Here is a 20,741-nt window from a genome sequence, read left to right as displayed (position 1 = left end):
GGAAAGAGATGGTGAGCAGGGTGGGCCTCACAACCCTGTACTCATCTCTCCTTCTAGCACATCACATCCACTGCCTACCTATAACCAATGAACATGTATATCTTCAACGGCCAACAAACTGAAGATTGAAATCCTAGGTGACCTGTTTGTGGATGGGGAGTTCTTCACAGCCCAACAGGCAAGGGAGCGGGGGAGTAACTCAGCGCTGGATGTGTTTATGTACTTCTGACTGTGACATGCGCTTAGGGCTCCCCTTGCCTCTTTCCCAACGCAAACCTGGGTGTAGCCCCTACTTCAAAGGGTGATTCAATCACAAGGGGAAGGCCATCTGGTCTCAAAAATCTATAATGGCCTGCTGTCAGAGACACCCTGGGAGGGAGGAGCCCCAAGGAGGAGGTGGAAGATAGCACTGGGGGACACAATCAGTGATGAAGACTGGGTGTATGTACTGAAACAAACTCAGAAAGTCTCCCTAAATTCTCAATACAAGCTAATACATTTCAACTTCCTGAACCAGGTCTATCATACCCCAGCCAGGCTTCATAAGCATTTTCCAGATAGCCCAGCCGCATGCGGCAGGTGTGGACTCGCCCCAGAAGAGTTCCTCCACTTATCTTGGGAATGTCCATGGATACATGAGTTCTGGTCGGGGGTGCGCACTAAAACCTCTCCGATTGTTTGTAAAACTCTGCAACTAGATCCTATTTTTGCCCTGTTGGGTTGTACTTGGGCACTACAGCCCACGAGGAGGCGCTTGGTGGGTCTACTACTGGTGTTGGTGAGCAGGAGGGTGGCGATGGCCTGGGGAGGGGCCCACCTCCCAGCGTGCAAGGGTGGGTGCAGGACATTGCCTACTGTCATGACGTTGAGACTGCTTTCATACAGACTTTACCATTGCATGCCCGCCCTCTGGAGGTGTGGGGCCCATATGTTCAATACCTGATTACAACATCAAATTGATATTACCATGTGAAGGACCGATGATGCTTGTGCTTCTAGATCTGCCAAAATCTATCTTTATGTTTGGGTGGGTGGTGAGGGGAATTAGACTCCATGTATGTTGAAAAAGAAAAATAAGAAACTCTAATTCCGACTCAGCACTTGCTAACCTCCATCTCTCCATCTCCAACACTCTGGACATCTTTACTCCTGTAATGAGGATCTGCATGAAGCTTGCCTCCAAGTGCATCCCTTGGTATGACACCGACTTGGCCGCTCGGAAATGAAAGTGAAGAGTTGCTGAGTGGAAGTGGCCGGCCTCAAGCACATCCTCTGACAAACTGGCCTGCCGCCTGCTCCAAAGGCAATATCTACTCTCCATCCACTCTAAAAAGATAGTTCATGTCCAAGCCTTCATTCCTGGTGCCAACAATAACTCAGACAAACTTTTCAAAATCTGCAAGGATCTTGCCCATTCTTCTGCAGTCTTGTCTTTCCTCTTGCCTCCCAGGCCCTCTACACTGGACTGACCTCCCACTTCTCCACTAAAACACAGGACATCCTGTCCTCAATCTCCTATACTCCCCTACCCACCTCAATCTGCTTTTGCATTCCTTGGCCCCTCACTCACCCTCCCCTTACTCTCCTCCTTCTCTCCAAATGCACCGGATGAGTTGTCCAGAGAAGTCCGCTCTAAGAAAGTCTTCTCCAACCAGGTGCTCCCCTGCTCTTCCAGAACTATCATGGACAATATCTCCTCTCTCTCCCTTGCCTTGGCTGACTTCTGTATCCATTACTTTGCAAATGGCTCTTTACCACAACCCCTCAAGTACTCCCTTGTGCATCTGCTCCTAAAAAACCATCTGGTGACCCTTCAAGCCTGGCTAACTATCGCCCTATTTCCATCACCCCTTTCCTGGCCATACTCCTGGATAAGGTGGGCATCTCCCAAATGACCCAATACAACAAATTTGCTGGTTGTCTCCACGACGACCACTCTGGCTTCAGAGCATCCAGGGGCATGGAAACTGTTCTCCTGAACACCCGTGAAGACCTGCTCTTAAATCTTGATTCCGACTCTGCCACCGCTCTGATCCTTCTTGACCTTTCCTCTGTCTTTGACATAGTGAATCATTTAATCCTCACAAATCATCTGTGTGATACCCTAGGCATCATGGACAGGGCACTAGCCTGTCTGACGTTCTTCCTTTCAAACCAACCTTCGCAAGTGTAACTGGGCCTTTTCCTCTCCACCACATCACTCTCTACCCATGGTGTCCCTCAGGCCTCTATCCTATCATGGTGGCTTTTTCAATATCTACCTTGCCCCTTTGGCCCTCTTGATCTGCAGCTTCTCCCCTCACTTCCAGTGTTATGCTGAAGACACACATCTATCCTCTAAGCTTCCCTCCTCTATCTCCTCTTTTTCCTCGCTCAAACCTGACTGCCTGACTGCTATTCAGGCATGTTGCTCTTCTAATGATCTCTGCCTTAATGCCAGTACAACTGAGATCCTTCTCATTGGGACACCTGCTCCATGTTTTCCTCCCACTCTCTGGCCGTCCTGCCTGGGCCCTCCCCGCTCAAACCTTGGGGTCACCTTTGACTCCTCTCTCTCCCTCTCCCTCATATTAGGGATCTTGCAAAGAAGTCCAACTTTCAGCTGCACCTCCTTAGATGCATTCTCCCTTCATGCACCTTTTCCCAGAAGCTCAATGCCTACAGAGCTCTGTTCTCTCTAGGCTGGACTAGTACAACAGCATCTTCTTCAATCTGCCTCTTTCCTCCTTTTGCCCTCTTCAAATAATCAATAAAAGGCTTGCAAGATGTATCCTTTACCTCAAGCACAGGGACCAAATCTCTCCAGCCCTAAAATCTCTCCACTGGCTCCCAGTGACTGCGTGGATCAACTTCAAGACCCTCGGCATCATCCACGTGGCTTTCTGGGGCCTAGGACCCCGCTCCAGCTAGAGACCTTCGGTCCTCTAGCCGCAACTCTCTACAGATTAGACATTTCTCCCAGCAGAGAGTGGGGGCATATATAATTTTTTGGCAGGAACCTCCCTCTGTAACAGCCTTCCAACCTCTCTCAGACTTGAGCAGTATCTTCTTACGTTTCTGAAACTACTTAAGGCTTTCCTTTTGTCCTCCTCCTTCCCTCTCCCACTCCCTTGCTAATGACTCCCGGCAGCTGCGACAGGTGCCTGGTCACCTAGATGCCTTACAGGGGCCACGGCCTCCTCGTCCAGTCTACCCCAGCACTCCTTAACCAGCACTTGCCCTCAGGCACCCTTGACTGACTAGCCTGTATCTGGTCCCTCTTTCCTCATACTAGCTGACACTTTTCCCTGTTTCCCCTGACACCCACCCTCCTGGGCTCCCCACAGCACTTGCCCAGGCCCTGATGCCCCACCCTTCCTGCCATTCTCCCCTCCCCCGCCTGACCCGCCACCTCCCCCTGCACTTATTGTCACTATACTTGCATGGTCCGAATGTCACAAAATCTAGTAGGACCGTTTATTGTTGTTTTCTCCTCTGCCTACCCACCCCTTTTTGTCTTGTGGCAGCTTCGAACTCTTGTGTATAGGTGCCATACAAATGTTCAATAAATAAATAAAATAAAAATAGGAGAACGACCAAGGAGACCATACAAGAATAGGTGAGGATGTGGCCTGCATGGGTTGCTTAACGTTGTGCAGCATGCAAAGCACAAACTTCCCATAATAGCTAAGAACAAAACTGGGCAAGACCAAAAGTGCTTGCAAATGTTACTGTTTGAAATGCCCTCTTCCAGCACACGAATGTTAACCTTCTGTAGCAATCACCATTTCAACAGATTATCCACAATTACATTCTAAAATATAGTAACAACTTGACAGATGTACAGGGTGGCTATATTTTGTTTCAAGTGTAATGTGCGAAATCTGTAAGAGGAAAAGTCATAAGGTGGTTAGAGATGACAAACATTAAAGGATCCATCCTCATCGAATTCACTTCAAATGCACATTAGAGTTAAATGTTGTGGCATCGTCAATCGTTAACACACTTCTACTGTTAGGGACACAAAATAGTTACACGTCTATAACCAACTGAAATTTCACCTCCATGTTCCTTTTTAAAAATGATTTGAACAAAAGAAACGTACAGTACCTCCAGTGAAGACTGTTGCTGATGTGCCTGTGCAGGTTGTTATGGTTACATAGGTTGTGACAGTTGTAGTGGTAAAAGAGGGGATGACAGTGGCTGAAAACAATGTGTTTGGAACATCTGGTGAATGGGGAAAAACATAAAAAAGAAACAAAAATATGAAGACAACATCAAATCATGCAAACAAAATGAATTCCTAGAATGGCTTTGTTAAACGTACAACAAGGCAAATTAAAACATGCTCAATGGGATACTCCCAACAATGTCATTACATTCTTAGCAGTCCACCCCTCTCTCTTTCCTTTGCCCACCATGGTGGCGTCTGGATGGGGTTACTTAAAACCATCTAAATGGACTAACATGTAAACGTTTGAGTTTCAGACCTATCTCCAGAGAGCAGACCATTGCTAAGACATAATATACACAGTTGGGAGCACAGTGGAAAACAGGACATGCCATATAAAAGTGGGAGACACACATGGATAAAAACATGCTGGGAGAAAAACATAAGGTAAAAATGGAACATTGCACCCTCACAACCATCATTGTAAACAACCAATGATGAGAGAAAAATGCAAATAAACTCTAATTAAAATCTTAATTTTCCATTCATGTATTTCAATTGCTTTACTTTTTAAATTGTATCAATGTGTCTCTTCCCCTCCATTATTCTTGTTCTGCAGATAATTTCATAGCAATTGAACTGACATGTCCATATAACATTTGGAAGGTAAACTGGGAAACAATGTGTGACTTTGAATATTTAAAACACAAATAAAAATCATACACAGGAACAATGTAAATATACCGTTTATATGTAATGATTCTAATTGACTGGTCTTGAAAAAGCCTGTAACAAAGGCAGGGAAGTAAGAACATCTGTGAGACATTTCTATGGGAATATTTAAAAATAAATACGGGGAACACAGGAAGACTGGGACACTTCTAAGAACATAGTTAAATCCTCTGAAAATGATCGACTCAACTGATAATGAATAAGGATACAAAAATATGAATGTACATCGATATTAGCTGCATTCAGAGTTGTAATAGGAAAATAACCAAAATACACTTGCAGTCCATTCATACGTGAAGACATCATGCAGGTATACTAGGTCAGTTAAAGAGTGCAGTGATGCAATGTGCATACATTAAGAAGTGACCATGGTTACCTTACTTAAAGAAGGAAAAGACGATTCCTCATTACCACTACACCAACGCAACCACGTATGAAAAACGTACCTCACCACCTCCGGCTACATAAACAGACTTCCTTTACAGCACCACAGCCAAATCCTTAAATATTTCCTAATCGACTTCTACCGCTCTTGGTTCTCCTTACTCTTAGCTCATCAAGTGATGTGGGTTCTCTTTCCAAATCCAAGATGCTGTAGAGCTGAATTGTATTTCCCTTTATTTCCGTAAGGGTCTGAAATACCAAAGGGTTCTCATAGAGATAGCACAGGTGTCCCCCTCAAATGCCATTACATTTGCAAAACGTGTGGGAAGTAGAAGCACTTATCTTGTCTGTTGCAGTACACATTTCTTCTGCCAGGTTTCTTAATCATTCCCCGGGGCTCCCTCATCTGATTAGTTTTGTTGACTCTTCTTCTCTGGTTTCATTCTGAGTCTGCAGTGGACGGCTAGCTTCTGCCTACTGATCATTTGATTCTGCTGTGTCCAGCTCTTCTGATATAGTATAGCTTCATGTAGTGCTATTCTTAGACATTCCTAGTGACTTCTTGATGGTCTGCTTGTACTATATTGTTGGTCACTGTTCATGGAGTGTCTGCATACCTAGTATCTGCTCTCTTTTGCTGTTTCTGTTTCACCAGTACTTCTTCACCAACTATGACTTTTCTTGATTTTGCTCTCCTTTTGTACTCAGTTTGATTTCTTGCTTCTTGTATCTTCCTTATGTCTCCAGGGTATATCGCATTTGCCTTTCCTCTGCGTCAGTGTCAGTCTTGGGCAGGCATATTCTTGGAAGATATCTGATAATTAGTCCAGCTGGAGGCATACCTGTTGAATCATGGGGGATAATGCGATAAAGGCCTAGCATACGACAAAGTGCTTGGTAAATAGACATGGTTTCAATAGCAGCTTTCTGTACTGTTCTCTTTATTGATTAAATAAATTCCGTTGGCATGTAGCCATAATCGTATGATCCTCTAATGTTGGAACCCTAACATTTTGCACAACAATTGAAGTAATTTTTATTGAATGGTGGGTCATATTCTGCCCTGTCGTCACAGTGTGTGGGATGCCCCATTCATTGGAGATATTGTCTATCATTCCCACTATTTGAGAGAATGCAAAGTGTGCACAGTTTTAATTATTGGGATCTCAAATATACATCAAACACTACAAGGAGGAAGTGACCATCAGTCATGGGACCATCAAAGTCGAGTGCAACCATATGCCAAAGGCCCTTTAACATTTCAGTGTTTCGCAATGGCAGCAGTGGTGCACTCTTGAATGTACACTGGCATGCGATGCAGTGACGTATTATCTCTTCCACTAAGTTGCCCATGTGTGGGAACCGTAGCCAATTCCGGAGCAGTTTCATTGTATTCACAATGCCTCTGTTGCCTTCATGAGCAACGTGTACCAGTATATTTATTTGTTTTGTGGGCGCCCCCTCAGCAGGTGATGTTGTTCTGACACTGCAAGTTCCCTGTGAATAATTGCTAGTCATTCCAATTCCTTTAGCTTAGCGTTTCGATGACTCTCTCATATTTTGCTATGGTTGTTCCATTTATACTCAAGAGTGGGGTGTATGGCCAGATTGAAAGTTGGACCCCTCACTGTAAGCAGCCACAAACACATGTTTAGGGTTTGCAGGTGATAATGCATTAGCAGTGACGTATCTCAGGTATTCTTCCACTTCATCCCTCAGTGTGCTGTTGTGATCACATTTGAGGCGTCTAGACCTCTACCTGTCACTTTGATATCTTTACACATTCTGTGTACAATGTTACAGTCATAGTCGTGTAGGTAGGTGACCCATCTCTCAATACGTGACAGCCTTCTAGTCCTAGGCCTTCCAAACAGCGAAGGCAGAGCCAGATGGTCTGTTACGAGCTTGAACATTTTCACAATTACAAAGTGATGGAAGTGTTTTTACAACCAGACAGCAGGCAAACGTTCTTTCTCAGATTGTGACTAGGCAGCTTCTGTTGTAGATTATGCACTACTCGAATATGCCACTTTGTGTTTGAGAGCCTGTGCCAGTATAGCTCCAAGCCAAACAGGGCTAGCCTCCACTCTAGGTTCAATACGTCAGGATGGGTTGACGTAGGCTAGATGTTTCACCAAAGAACGGTCTCGTTTGATATGTTCAAAAGCATATTGACATTCCCGACTCCACTGCAATAGCGATTCTTTATTTAACATGTGTCGGAGAGGCTCAAGCATAGTGGTATGACTTGGTAAGTATCTTTAGCAGTACTCTGCCATGCCGACGAAAGGCCATGCATCAGCAATTTACTTATTTGGAATGCTTTTTCTGGGTCTAGGTTCATACCTTGGTCTGAGAATAGATGTTTATAGAATCAAAGGTGTTGCTATTTGTTTTCCATTTTCGTTTGTTCAAAGTAAGGCCTGCTTTTCGTAGCACGCTTTTCGTAGCACTTTTTCATTCTTTTGTTAGTTCTTGGTTATGATCTGTGTGGGATTTTCCAAACACTAAAATATCGTCACTGTAGTTGAATTAAAGGACACAAGAATATGTCTGATTGTTTCTTGAAGTATTTCGGCCTCTGAAAAGATGCCAAAATTGAGCCATTTATATCTGAAAAGTCCTTCATTTGTTGAGAAGGTTGTTATTGCTCTGGATGTCAGGTGTAGTTATAGTTGATGATTTCCTTGATATAGGTCTAGCCTTGATAATTGAATTGCTTGTTTAATTTGACAATCATATCTTCAGTATTTCATCCTGGAGTGTATTCTCTTTGGATAGCAGTGTTGGGTATACTATGCCGTATGTCTATGCAGAGATGGATGCATTTTATCTCATTCAGAACTACTACCAGTGGTGACACCAATAGTGAGGGGCCTTCAGCTCTTTTGATGATGTCAGCCTGTAGTAGGTGTTGTGGTTCATCTGAAACCTTTGGTGCTAGTGATGAATACCTATCCATCTTGGGTGTTGTCGGATTGGTTTGGCCCTTTTGTCAATGTGTATTTTGATCACTGTGTCTTTGAGCAAGCCTGGTCCTTCGAAAGGATTTGGGAACATAGTTTGTAATATTGCTTTGGACAGTGAAGTGGCCTCCATTATGTATATAGTCTTTTTATGTCTTGGGAGACATCTTACGTCTATTGAGGGGTGGTAGTTGAGATCTGTTAAGTCTAAGTATGACACCTTGGCAGTTCTGAAGTTGAGTAAATCTCAACCTGTGACTTGGTCACCTATAATGTTGACATGAGCGCTTGTCTCAATGATACATTTCTGAGTGCATTCACCAATCTTTGGAGGCAATATTGGTATATTTACATCATCTAGTGTATCAATCACTAGGAAGACATATTCATCTAAGTATTGTGTTTATAAAGCACCTTGATCATGGCTGTCAATGTCTTGAGTATATTCCATTGTATGTATTACCATTCACAGTTTTAGCATTGCATTTGGTGGTGACCTTGCCAATGTACTTTGCGTATGTTTGTTTTGTGGCAATGGTTTCTCTTCCCAGCAAACAGACTGAACATGATTGTTTCTGCCACATGTGGTCCATTGTTGTCCAAGGACTGAGCACGTTCCTTTGTATGGGAAGGTAAAACCACACCTGTGACATGCCAGCTATTGCACATGATACATCAAAGACTTTGCCACAGTCATTGCCCCACTGTGAGAGTTAACCAAGACACACCTCTCATTCCAGTGGTCAGTGGAATGTCAGAAGGCATTCAACATCATATGCAGCAGGATCACAGCAGCTGACGAAATTACATACTTTGACTCAGAGTAATGCACGGAGTTAACAGTGGATGCAAGCCCCTTTGGGCTTGGGGTCATCCTCGCTCAATACACACAGGACACACAGCACCTTAAACAGATTGTCTCATATGGCAGTAAAAGCCTCTCTGTCATCTAACATGCTTACTCACAGGCAGAGAAAGAGTGGCTAACATTTGTGTGGGCTTGTGATCATTTATGCCATTCACAATGAGGACTAAACACCAGGTGCTATTGTCCATAATGGAACCCACAAGCAGGGATGCCACCTGGAATAGCATGATGGGGACTACGGATAATAGACTATGCTTTTGACATCGTACATAGGCCCTGGAAAGATTAAACCCTGGCTGACTACCTCTGTAAATATCCAAATGGTTCTGCAAGCCCCACTCGATTGCAGACAGATATCAACTATTTTGTCTATCAGGCGACTCCCAAAGGACTGGATATGATGATGCTGAAGCAGGAGGCAAAGAATGACCCGGCATTCAGCATTTTCGGGACATGTCTAAAAACAGGGTGCTGGAAGCACACCAAGAAGACGTGTGTGTGTGAGAGAATGAGAGAGAGAGAGAGAGAGAGAGAGAGAGAGAGAGAGAGAGAGAGAGAGTGATGGATGACAAGTATGTATTGGTAGACATGATGAATATTTGTGCTTCCCGGAAGTGAAAATAGTGGAGCCCATAGCAGCCAATCATGTCGTACCAGCACTGGACAACAGTTTCACAGTGTATGCTATTCTGAACATGGTCAGATCAGACAACGGACTCCCATTCACCAGCCAGGACTTCAGAGTGTAGGCTGAGTACACAGGTTTCAGACACTGTTGAGTGACGTCCCTGTGACCTCATGCAAATGGGACAGTAAAGCGGTTCATGGGTGGCATAAAAAGCATGTTACCAATAGCTCACCTGACTGGCAAGCAACTAGGGCAGCTTCTATGCTAGTTCCTAACAAATTACAGAAATACCCCTCATAGCATGACAGGGAAATGCAGTTGGAAGTAATGTTCAGAAAAAATGCAGGAACCAAATACCACATGTAACAGGACCAGAGGACAGATACCCAGAAGATGACAATATGAGAAACCAAGTTGCAACAGCAAAGCATAAAATGAAATGTACACGGACATGTGAAGGAGGAAGGAAGAGTCCCTGCTAGCAATAGTCAACACTGTACTGGTTCGCCAGCCAAAGACACACAAACACACCAGACTGAACCCTTTCGCTGATCACCGCAGACAGTGGAGCCCAACACATCACAACACATCACAAGGAACTTGAACATTGTCACACATCAAAAGGCTGGCATGCGGTGCCGGGATACTGGATGAAGTAGGAATGAGAAAGTGAAAGCCAGATGCATTATATCAAGGAGATGGCAAAACCTCAGAAGAAGAGGAGCCAGAAAGATACAGCAGAGGCTCTCCACATGGGGACACCACTCTGCAGATAGAACGACTGCAGAGAGTGAGAAACCAGCCCATAAGAGTGATTGAAGAAATGGAGTGACAAAGGTGTTGTAATATAAATTGGTGGAAGGTTGTAATGTACTGTGAATAGTAGGAAACCTTCCTACATCGTTGTGTGGGAGGCGGGCCCCTGTTGGGAGTGACGGAGAACAGGAATTGACATGGAGGAGGTGACGAGGGGAAGTACAAATTGGAAGACAAAATAAAGAAGTTGTATTATACCTAAGTCTCATTGTGTGAGTGTGATGCCATGTGGACTGAGACCTAACAGAAGACCTGTTAGTTTATAGCACTCAGGACTATGGTTCTATGTCATTTCATCACCTGCAATTTCATTCCCTGGCATTTTAATGTGTACATTCTAACGAAAACGGCCATCTTTATTTTATTTTTTTGGGGGGGGGGGTCGGTTATCCACCCCAACCTCCCTACCCTCACTTATTTCTACCCATTCCCTACCCCCAAACCCTTATCTTCCTTTTCCCACCCCCCTAAAAAATTCAATGAGCATATTTGTTGGAAAATACACGTTAAAATGTCAGGGGATGAAATTGCAGGCGATGAAAGGACATCGTACCAGGACTCTATATGACAATTACCTCCTTATTGGATATGGGGTTTCCTTTTGACATACATAATTTTCCAACCAATGGTAGTCAATGTTTCAATTTCAAAAGGATGAAAGACTAACTTGGCCAAACCAGATATTGTACAGATCTTTCATGAGAGCACTTAACTGACTGAGCTGTCTCACCAGATAAATACTTATAGTAAGATGTGTGAATATGAGTGGTTAACAAACAGGAGATGAACAATATGACTCAGTAGCAAAATATATTGCATTGCTAATGTGCACATATAGTAGAAATAGTGAAGTACTATTTGCACTTCAAAGCATAACAGCATGTGTAATATGTTAACCATATGTGATCACTATACTATAAAAAGGATTCACAAAATAGAAAATTAAGAAATGTCTGACAACTAATTGAAGAACTATTATTTCAAGTTAGACCAAAGTACATATCCAGCAAAGTAGGTTACTTCTTGACAGTGAGCTATATAGTTCCGATCAGGAACAAGCACCACGTGAGCGATCAGGTCACGTGCAACGTTTGGCAAATCCCCCACTCCAGCATCGAATACATGTAATCGAAATCAAAACTCTCCTGACATGAATGTTGTTGCCTCTCCTTCCATTATGTGACTACACAGTTGACAACCCTGAATCATCGTCCTCGTGCAGCAACACATGTCCTGCAGCCCTGGAAGCAGAAGCCCATGATGATGTGGGCTCCATGTGACAAGTTGTAATTCAGAAAGCAAAGGATGTTAAATTATGCAACAACACATTAATGATTGCTTGATGGATCCCCAATGCAATAAGTCACCTGAGTAAGCATATTCCATTAAAAAATATGAATCATACTTCACACACAGTCCTCAACTATTAATGCAGTATGTGGTTTGCATTTATGCTCGAAAAAAAGATGTACATTATACTTACTAAGTATGCCTTGTGAATGGACGGATATGAAAACAATAATTACTTCACAGTAAAAAAAAAATCATAAAACATTATGGACACAGGGCCACCTTTTATATGTCTCCAAATTGATTTAAGTGTGAGAAGCTATACTTGACAGTTCAGGCAATTAGACTGAATTGCAGGGAATAAAATATTCCTGCCATAAAAAGCTTGCACTGGATCTGACTCCCTTCAGACTAACCCAGCTGGAAACAAAGTCATGATTACTCTCTAATGGGCGAGTTATAACGAGGCCAGAATGCCTTGACAGCTTGGAAAGGAGAATAAAATAGATTCATGTAATCTCGTCATTCTGACAAACTTCATCAGCCTCTGGAAAGCCCTAAACGGAGAGGGACCCCTTATAGTAAGATGTTGGGGCTGATTATGTTTTTTTTATAGGAAATGCCCGGTCGCAAAAGACGCAGCCTAACAGAATATATGTCAAAAGTCCATTTACCTTTTGAAGAAATCGAGCTAGAAATATGACTAACAAACTATTGTTTAGATTTTACTTTGTCTTGTGTGCCAGCTGACTTATTTAAAAAGTATGACTAAATAACACAAAACGGTTTGTTTGTTTGTTTATTAATTTGTAGGGCGCACCGAACCCTACTGTTGTGTGCAAACTGAGTCTGACATTTCAAGTATGCCTCTATGTTGAATTAAAGATAACTGTAAGCTGGATAGATAGTTTAGTAGTGCTGTGAGTTGATACGTATACCTATGTAAACCGTACTCAATGTAGCGACCTCTGAAGGAGTCGGTCCTATGCGGTGTGTAACAGAGGCCTGCAATACCTGAGAGCCCTGAGAGAAAGACTCACTTTACTTACTGAGTAGACCATTCGTTTTCAATGCTGTCTTTAATCTTTGGGTACTTCATTTGACAGGCAGTGGGTCACATTCATCCTTTGTTTACGCTTTGTCCATTGTTGTCGGGGTAATGTTCAGGACCCTTCAAATGGAATTACAATAGCCTGCTCCAAGCGGTGGCCACAGGAGCCAGGGTCACTGCTGGCTCTTGCAATGACGTGTCAAACATGTTATTTTTAGCATCTCAACTCACTTATAGGGATTTAAATATTGTAATGAACAAACGGAAATTAGTATTATAAAAATGTTATAACAACCTTTTTCAATAAGTCTGGAATTGAAGCCTTATCAAAATGTTATTTAAAAAAAAAGAAACTATTTTGCATACAAGTCCGGAATACAATTCATTTGAAAGAACAATAATCTTTTTTGAACATCTTTGTTGAATACAAGCCTAGAATTGAACAAATGTGTTTAAATTAACAATTTAAGAGTTTGGATCTGAGATACATTTTCAAAACTCAAATATCAGTAAAACAAGGAAATAAACAAATCCATCAGGCACTCTGTCAACCCTAAAAATATATATTATGGTATATTGAATGTTCTTTCCTGTGTGCTTTAATGTATTCAATGTTATACACTTTTGAATATGTTCCTTCTTTTCCACATACATGGCGCAGCATTTCGACAGCTTTGGGAACTGGCCATATGGAAGCAAATTGTATTCTGTCACGGTTCTGATTTCTAAGCAGAACTATTGCAAACCCTGCATTCTGCGGGCATTGAGTACCCTGCTACTTGTGTCCTGCATGGACTGGATCGCTGATGTCAATGACAGATGCACCTCTGCCACTGCAACTTCGAGGAATGCATCTGCTGGTGGTCCACGGGGGAGTAGTGTGCGTATCTCAGATGGTGGTGCTCTTTGATGCAGATTGCTCGGTTCCTAGCAGACTTACTTTGGTCAATACTTTTTGTTTAGCCTACAAAAGTAATTGGACCCTTATACTGCTCGTAATAACGTTTTTGTTTTTGTTCAGAGTTAGATTTGCTTTAATGGAAACATCCAGAGGAAGGCAAAGCCATGAATATGTAGCTTTTCAATTTCTAGCACGACATAACATCCAATCCCAGTGCATGTTCTTGTTAATATGTTCGCCATGTATGTCCCTTTCTTTGTAGAACTTGATTCGTACATAGCATTATTTATTTTGATCACATGCTTTTTCTATGATTGTGATATATTTGACGCACTTAGAGATTGCGTGGAAAAATCAACAATTTACAGATTCAATCTATTTTTGTAATGAAATGTGAGGACTATATCATTTTGTGATTTCTTAAATTTAGTGATTACACTTATTACATTTCAAGCTAGCATATTGTACCATTGACTCACATCAATTAATATGATTGTTTTTGTTGTTATACTTTTTCTGGCATCACATAATATGTTCCCTGATGCTTTTTGATTCATAGATATTCACTTTATTTTTGTTTAAATAATTTTGGTTAACCCATTCTTACATAATCCTTCGGATTCTTTGATGTTTTATCATGGGATGTTCAATTTTGTTGGACTTACTAACTAGGGTAGGGGACATGACAACTACTGCCAGTCATTCTCAATAAAGCTCCGGTTCTCACCCAACATTTTATGTCCAGATATTTTCAAAGTGTAGCTCCTCAGTGGACTTGAAAGCCAACATTTGCATTATTTTCCTCACAACTGCATGTGTTTTTGGGCAAATTCATGGTCCACATAAGCACACAGGTCTAGAAACCGCTAAGAGGGTTAAATAACAGATAACACTACTGAATGTCAAATGTTGCTCAGTGGTCCTGGGCCCGGATCACATTTAGGCTGCTCTGGACGCGATGCAACAAATAAAAAATACAATTTGTGCTCACGAACATGATAATTACCACAATATACATGTTATGTGATGAAGAGTTTGTGTTCCCTTCTAAAATTCAGAATCAGGAGGCTTCTATAACCTAATGCCCCAGTGGAATGAAATTACTATAGCTGGTATTCAGTAGTCACTGAACTGTCTGACCTAGTTCAACATTCGAAAATACACATTGACACATTTAGGGGCTGATTCATGGAATTATTTGCGCCGAAAAACTGGGATTTTGTGCGCCATTCTGCCCTCAAATCCCTGTTTAACAAATGGGGATTTGCGGGCAGAATGGCGCACAAATCCTTGTTTTTCGGCGCAAATAATTCCATGAATCCGCCCCTTAATTTCTTCAGTTCTCCCGAACGTGAAGCACTTAAACAAAAAAGAACACAGCAGTACTTTGGCCGGACAACACATACTACGTTCCATCTCTGCATAATGAAATTCCAACATTTCAATGCTTTGGGTTTTAATACATGACCCGTTTACAGTAATCCATCACAAAATGGATATGAGTAGTGTGTTGAAAATGTGCGAGTAGTAAAGTAGGAAAGTAGTGAGCCAGAATAGGGAGAGATCCCTTTGGTTGTTCCTTGGATCTAACCAGGAACGGACTCCATGCAGATGCACCATTGAGGGATAACTTTGAAAACCCTCAGTTGTATGGATCCAATCCATTTGAACAGTGTTCTCTTGGCCATACAGGGGTTTCCAATCAGCTTTTGAAGGGTGCTGCCCATTTCTAATAAGAGCTGGCTACTAAAATCCTCCCACTCTGTCAGGATTTTTGAGCCCCTTGCCTGAAGGACCAATTTAAGATCAGGACACATTGAGGCACCTTTCCTGATAAAGATCTTCCTATATTGTGCCAAGTACTTGCATTGGGCTCTTGCCAGTAATGAGGTCAAACCAAATCCATACTGCACAACAGATGAGGGAAAAGAGAGCAGCAGTTGGAAGACATCTCTCCACATGTGGCCCTCCAAGATGGGCAAGCAATTGAGAACAGATCATCCACAAACTTTCATCCCATACTGGAATTTTGGGACAATTCTTGACTCATAGAAACAATTACATACTAGTACAGAGAATTCTCAAATTTTGAATCAATTCTCAGTAGTTGATTAGCAAATCCAGCAGCTTTAGTTTGAAGCCAATGCTGAGTAGTTAAGAATGACTTTTTCAAATTTATCTGGAAGACCAGATATAAGAGGGCGTCCACCCTCTGTACCCTCTCCCCTGGAACATGGCAATAAAAGGTAGATATTTTCCTTGTTTGGGAAAACTGGATCACTTTAGTCTTAGAGGTGTCATCAAGTGTGCCTCCATAAAGTCAAGGAAACCATTCACTAGGTGTTGCAAGCCTATAGGTGGGTTATCGAATATTAAAAAAATCATCATCGTATGACAGTCATGAAGGGCATAAATGACGTAATTTAGAGGTGGCAATGACCCTGGGCTTCAAATAAGAGGTTATGTCTTCCATATATAAGTTGTAAAGACAAGGAGCCAGTATGCACCCCTCTGGAACACCCCTTGCTGTTCTAATAGGCTGAGACAATTGACGTTGCTGGTCTAAACACACCTGGACCATAGAATATTCATGCAAGCCTACAAGCAGTCTATACAAACCCTCAGGAATACCCCATTACTGCAATGGGGGCGATCCACTGTATCGAAGGTGCCCGTCAAATCAACAGAAGTTACATAGACTGGGTTGCCACCTTTAGACCACGCTGAGTGTTTTATACAATTCAGAATGATACCATTGAGGGAAGTTCCCATCCCCTACGGAATCCTGTTTACCACTTGCTAAGGATCCCTGTATTAGTGGCCCACCGCTCCAGATGCCGAAGCAGGACCAAAGAAAATACATTAGAATCAGCGTATATCAACGGTAGTGGATGGTAGTTACAGGCAGATGATCTTGTACCCTTTTTATATATAGGGATGACATGAGTCTGGCTCCAGGTCCAAGAAAATCTTTCCGCCATTACAATGTCCAAGAACAAAGTTGTTAGTACTTCTAAAAACAGCTTTCAGTTAGACCTGAAGAGAAAATTCGGCAGCTTATTGGTCCCTGGGGCCTATGAGCTGCTTAGTCCCTGGATAACTTTCCGGACAACTTCAGACTTGATTTCTATCACCCCAGGCTCAATTAAGGGGGATTTACCCAAACTAAAACTCACAGGGGAAGATTCCACGGGGGCATACAGGGGCGTCTGCTGCTGCGTTAACTAGTCTCCCAAGTTGCAGGCCTGTCTGCCCATTAATTAAGGCCTAGGAGGATTTGGAATTTTTGTTAGAAAGCGCATAAGTGCAGTCAGCATCGATTCCACATCTAGTTGTAAGTTTTCATCTTTCAATGCTTGTAACCAATTTTTGAAGCCTGTCAGGCCTTTTTCTCAAGGGTGATTTCTTAGTATAAGTAGTATTAAGGTCACCGTTTATCCCCCGGACTAAGGTGCTAAATTTATTCCACTGAACAACAAGCTCTGTGTTCTAAGCACGTTTGTGGATCTTAAGGGTAGAGACTAGTTTTCTCGAACAAGGATTAGCAGCGTTAATAGCCTATCTTCTAAAGCATTCACAATGATCGGAGGCAAGAAGCTCCAACCTGCCCTCTATTGATTAATCAGTGAGAGAATTTGCAACAAATGTACTCACCATCCTTGCCCACTTACAGGTCCACACAATACAATTGCCCTGTATGTTCAAGGCAAAGGACTCCCTGGGTATGGTTCTTCCCACCGGGAACCTAAGCCACATCGATATGTCAGAATGTGCTGATAAAGGCCCATGATCGCTCACACTCGATCCCTCCACCAAAAACTGATTACAGTGATCATGCAGCCCCTTGTCTATAGAGACATAATCTATTATTGAACTAGTTATTCCATTGGTCCAAGTAGAACGTGGAGGAATGTCCCCCTTGACTGTTCCAATCACAACCATCAGCCCCAGGCTCGAAAGGCCTCTATCCCACCTCTGACCATGCATTAGTTTGTGCTCAGGCGAGGGTCACAGTCATCCTGACCATGCAGACGATCCAAATTTAGGCCACCCCCAAGAAGCATGTGACCCATAGGCTCTCGGTTATACCGGTCTAGTACAAAGGTACAAAGGTAGCAATAAGATCTAATGCCTCAGTTAACTGGCACATGCCCTGGTGCCAGTAGATGTTTAAAATGAGGATTTTAAATTCTGCCTGCCAACCAATCCTAACATGGGTGGCCATTGTACCGAAAAGAATGGTTGAGTTGCGTGCCACTAATATATTCGGGTCTGATTTGATTACAGTCAATAAACCTCCATAAGGGTGTTTGCTGTCACCTTGACGTGCAGTCTGAAGTACAGTCAAATAACCATCAGAAACCATCACTGGCCTCCAAATCGACATATTCATTGGGAGTTACCAAAGTAGACGTTTTGAATTGTCAAGCTTTGGCATCTGCTGGAACTCTGGAGCAATTTGGCTTGATACTTGTGTGGGGATTGCAGAAAAATCAGACACCTGCTCTTCAACACATGTAAATTGGCCGAGATCCTGCGTTTTTAACTGTGAAGCCCCATCCACAAATCTTTGGGGAGGCCTACTCACTAATACCATGTTGTGCAAGCTTAGACAAGTCGGTGTATGTTTTGAACCCTGAGGTTTCCGTAAGGCCATACGTGCAGTTCCTGGGGAACCTGCTTGCCTGACAGAGCCTAATAAGCTCACATCAATGTTTGAACATTGCTTCATCCCAACAAGAACTGAATCCAGGTACTGTGACACTGAACTGCCACCACGGTCCACTTGGGCCGTAGAGACTGTTAGGTCATCATCACTCCTGTGTTTAAACCAATATCTTTTTAATGGTAGTACCTTACCTACCACCCATAGAACTATGCTCAGAGTGCTACTTTCTTCAGCCTGTTGCATCTTCTCTCGTCTATCCTTTGGAAACCTTTTTTTGTAAAATAATCTCTTTTAGTTATACTTGCACTTGTGTGTTTATTAAAGTGTTTATATTTTTGTAGAACCTTGGTTGGACATTCCCTTGATTTTGGACTGTGATATTGGCCCTCATTACGACCCTGGCGGAAAGTAACTGACATGACCGCCACAGCGTAAATAGCGTTTCCGCCATAGCACGATGGAGCAAAGTGCGGCTAATTCCGACCCATCGGGCACGAGCATAACGCAATGGCGGAAGTGCAAAGTCCGCGATGGCGGAAATGGCCCCAAAACGCCCCTTACCGCCGTCGTACGCCGCCCAAGGTGCAACTCCGCCACCCATCTTAGCGGTCACCGTAATGAGCGGGCAGCGCAAATTACGGTCACCGTAAATATACGGAAACAGAAGTAAAAACATGGGGCCGGAACGGGAAACAGCACGCCGTACACCTATACAATCAGAATCCCAACACAACCATCAAAAACCGACCCTGAGACACATCCCAACCCGTTAGCCACCCCAGTTAAAAAAATAAATATGGGAAAAGTTGCTAAAAAAGCGTGCGATCGCAAGCGGCAGGTCCACTTCTCCCATGAGGAACTCACCGTGCTCACAGAGACCCTCCAGGAGAATGCTGCCCTCGTCTTCTCGACGCAAATGACCAGGACGGCACTTGCGAACAAGAAGGCCATATGGGCCCTGGTGGCACAGCGGGTAAGTGCGGTGGGGACCGCACCCCGCAACCCACAGCAATGCAGAAAGCGATGGGATGACTTGCGGATACGCGTCCGGAGCATACTTTCGACCAACCGAAACATTGCCACAGCCACCGGGGGAGGATCGGAATCACCCATCAAGTTGACCCCCTGGGAAGAAATCTGTGCCTCCACCATTGGAATGGAGAGCATAGAGGGAGTCGGAGGGATGGAGAAAGGAGTGCAGACATCCGAAGAATCAGGTAGGTGGCCCAAATAAAACAATGCTAAATTCACAATGTCCAATCATGTGAAGTACCATGTGTCCCCATAGTGCAATAGAAACACATGTCCAGGAGAACGTCCACATACATTGCCATGATAGCGCCCTTTAAAAGTCAGATCAAATACATAAATAAGTAAAAAACCTAAAAACACCCTCTACATGTGCAGCATGCACACCCTAACTGCAGGCTGCAAAATAACTGCATCCTCAATCCACACAAAAATGAGACCACCTCCAAGGCCCTGGCCCAAATCACCCTCAGGTACCACCCCAATGCATGTGATACATTGCCATTCCAATTTCCACAGACCCATAAATTCGCTCGCCCTCCTTTACTCCACCACAGGGTCCGAATCAAACGACGAGCTACAGGACACCCCTACCAGCACACCTGCAAAGAGGGCCAAGACCAACGGCCAAAGACCCTCCACCTCAGCTGCACGGAACAAGACACGGCAGCAGCACAAATCAAGTGGCAGCACACTGGAGGGGACTTCAACAGGCACCCCAGCATCCAGCATGTCCACAACAGCAGCACCACAGGTCCCCCCAATGGATGCCACAGAAGGCACTGCTTCTGGTGGCAGCAGCACCATAGGTGACACTGCTTTCATGCCAGCATGCTCCGACACAGAAAACGGTGCTGTAGATGTAGGATCCATCCATGACCTGTCTCAATCCGCCTGTTTGTTTCATCCCGTACACCATGAGGAAACCACGCAGGGGCACCCACAAGACGACGACTGGCCAACCCCCACAAGGCCTGTGGCAAGGCAACATGAGGTGATCAGCCACTCTGTGACACCACCGCAAATGGGCATGGCCCAGCAGAGGCAACAGTCCCTCGAGCAGATGATTGTGCAACAGCAGCAACTGGCCACGCTCCTCAAGGAGCATGCTGCTGAATGTGGGGGTTCTAAGGCAGCCATTGAAACATCTACTGAGACACTTAGGGCAGAAATGGAGCGAAGTACAGAGACACTAAGGGCACAAATGGAGAGAAGCACCGAGAGCCTGAGGGGGGAACTGCATGCGACGTCCAAAGA

At 43.6% G+C, this 20,741-nt stretch overlaps 1 protein-coding gene across 2 annotated transcripts in view; it reads right to left on the bottom strand.

Annotated features, from left to right (window-relative positions):
- The window catches only part of CADM2 (cell adhesion molecule 2), a 2,048,893-nt gene that overhangs the window by 188,781 nt on the left and 1,839,371 nt on the right, over window positions 1-20,741 (bottom strand). Inside the window, exon 9 of one of the 2 annotated variants that reach the window (XM_069636448.1) lies at window positions 4,090-4,206. The exons of the other annotated variant lie outside the window; for it this stretch is intronic. Coding sequence (XP_069492549.1) covers window positions 4,090-4,206 — 117 coding nt within the window. The remainder of the gene's footprint in view (window positions 1-4,089; window positions 4,207-20,741) is intronic. 2 annotated transcript variants of the gene reach the window in all.

Source organism: Ambystoma mexicanum, chromosome 7p, assembly GCF_040938575.1.
Source record: "Ambystoma mexicanum isolate Mex_15411 chromosome 7p, UKY_AmexF1_1, whole genome shotgun sequence".
Taxonomy (NCBI): domain Eukaryota; kingdom Metazoa; phylum Chordata; class Amphibia; order Caudata; family Ambystomatidae; genus Ambystoma; species Ambystoma mexicanum.
The sequence above is the reverse complement of the archived record's forward strand: the minus strand, read 5'-3'. Positions and strand labels throughout refer to the sequence as shown.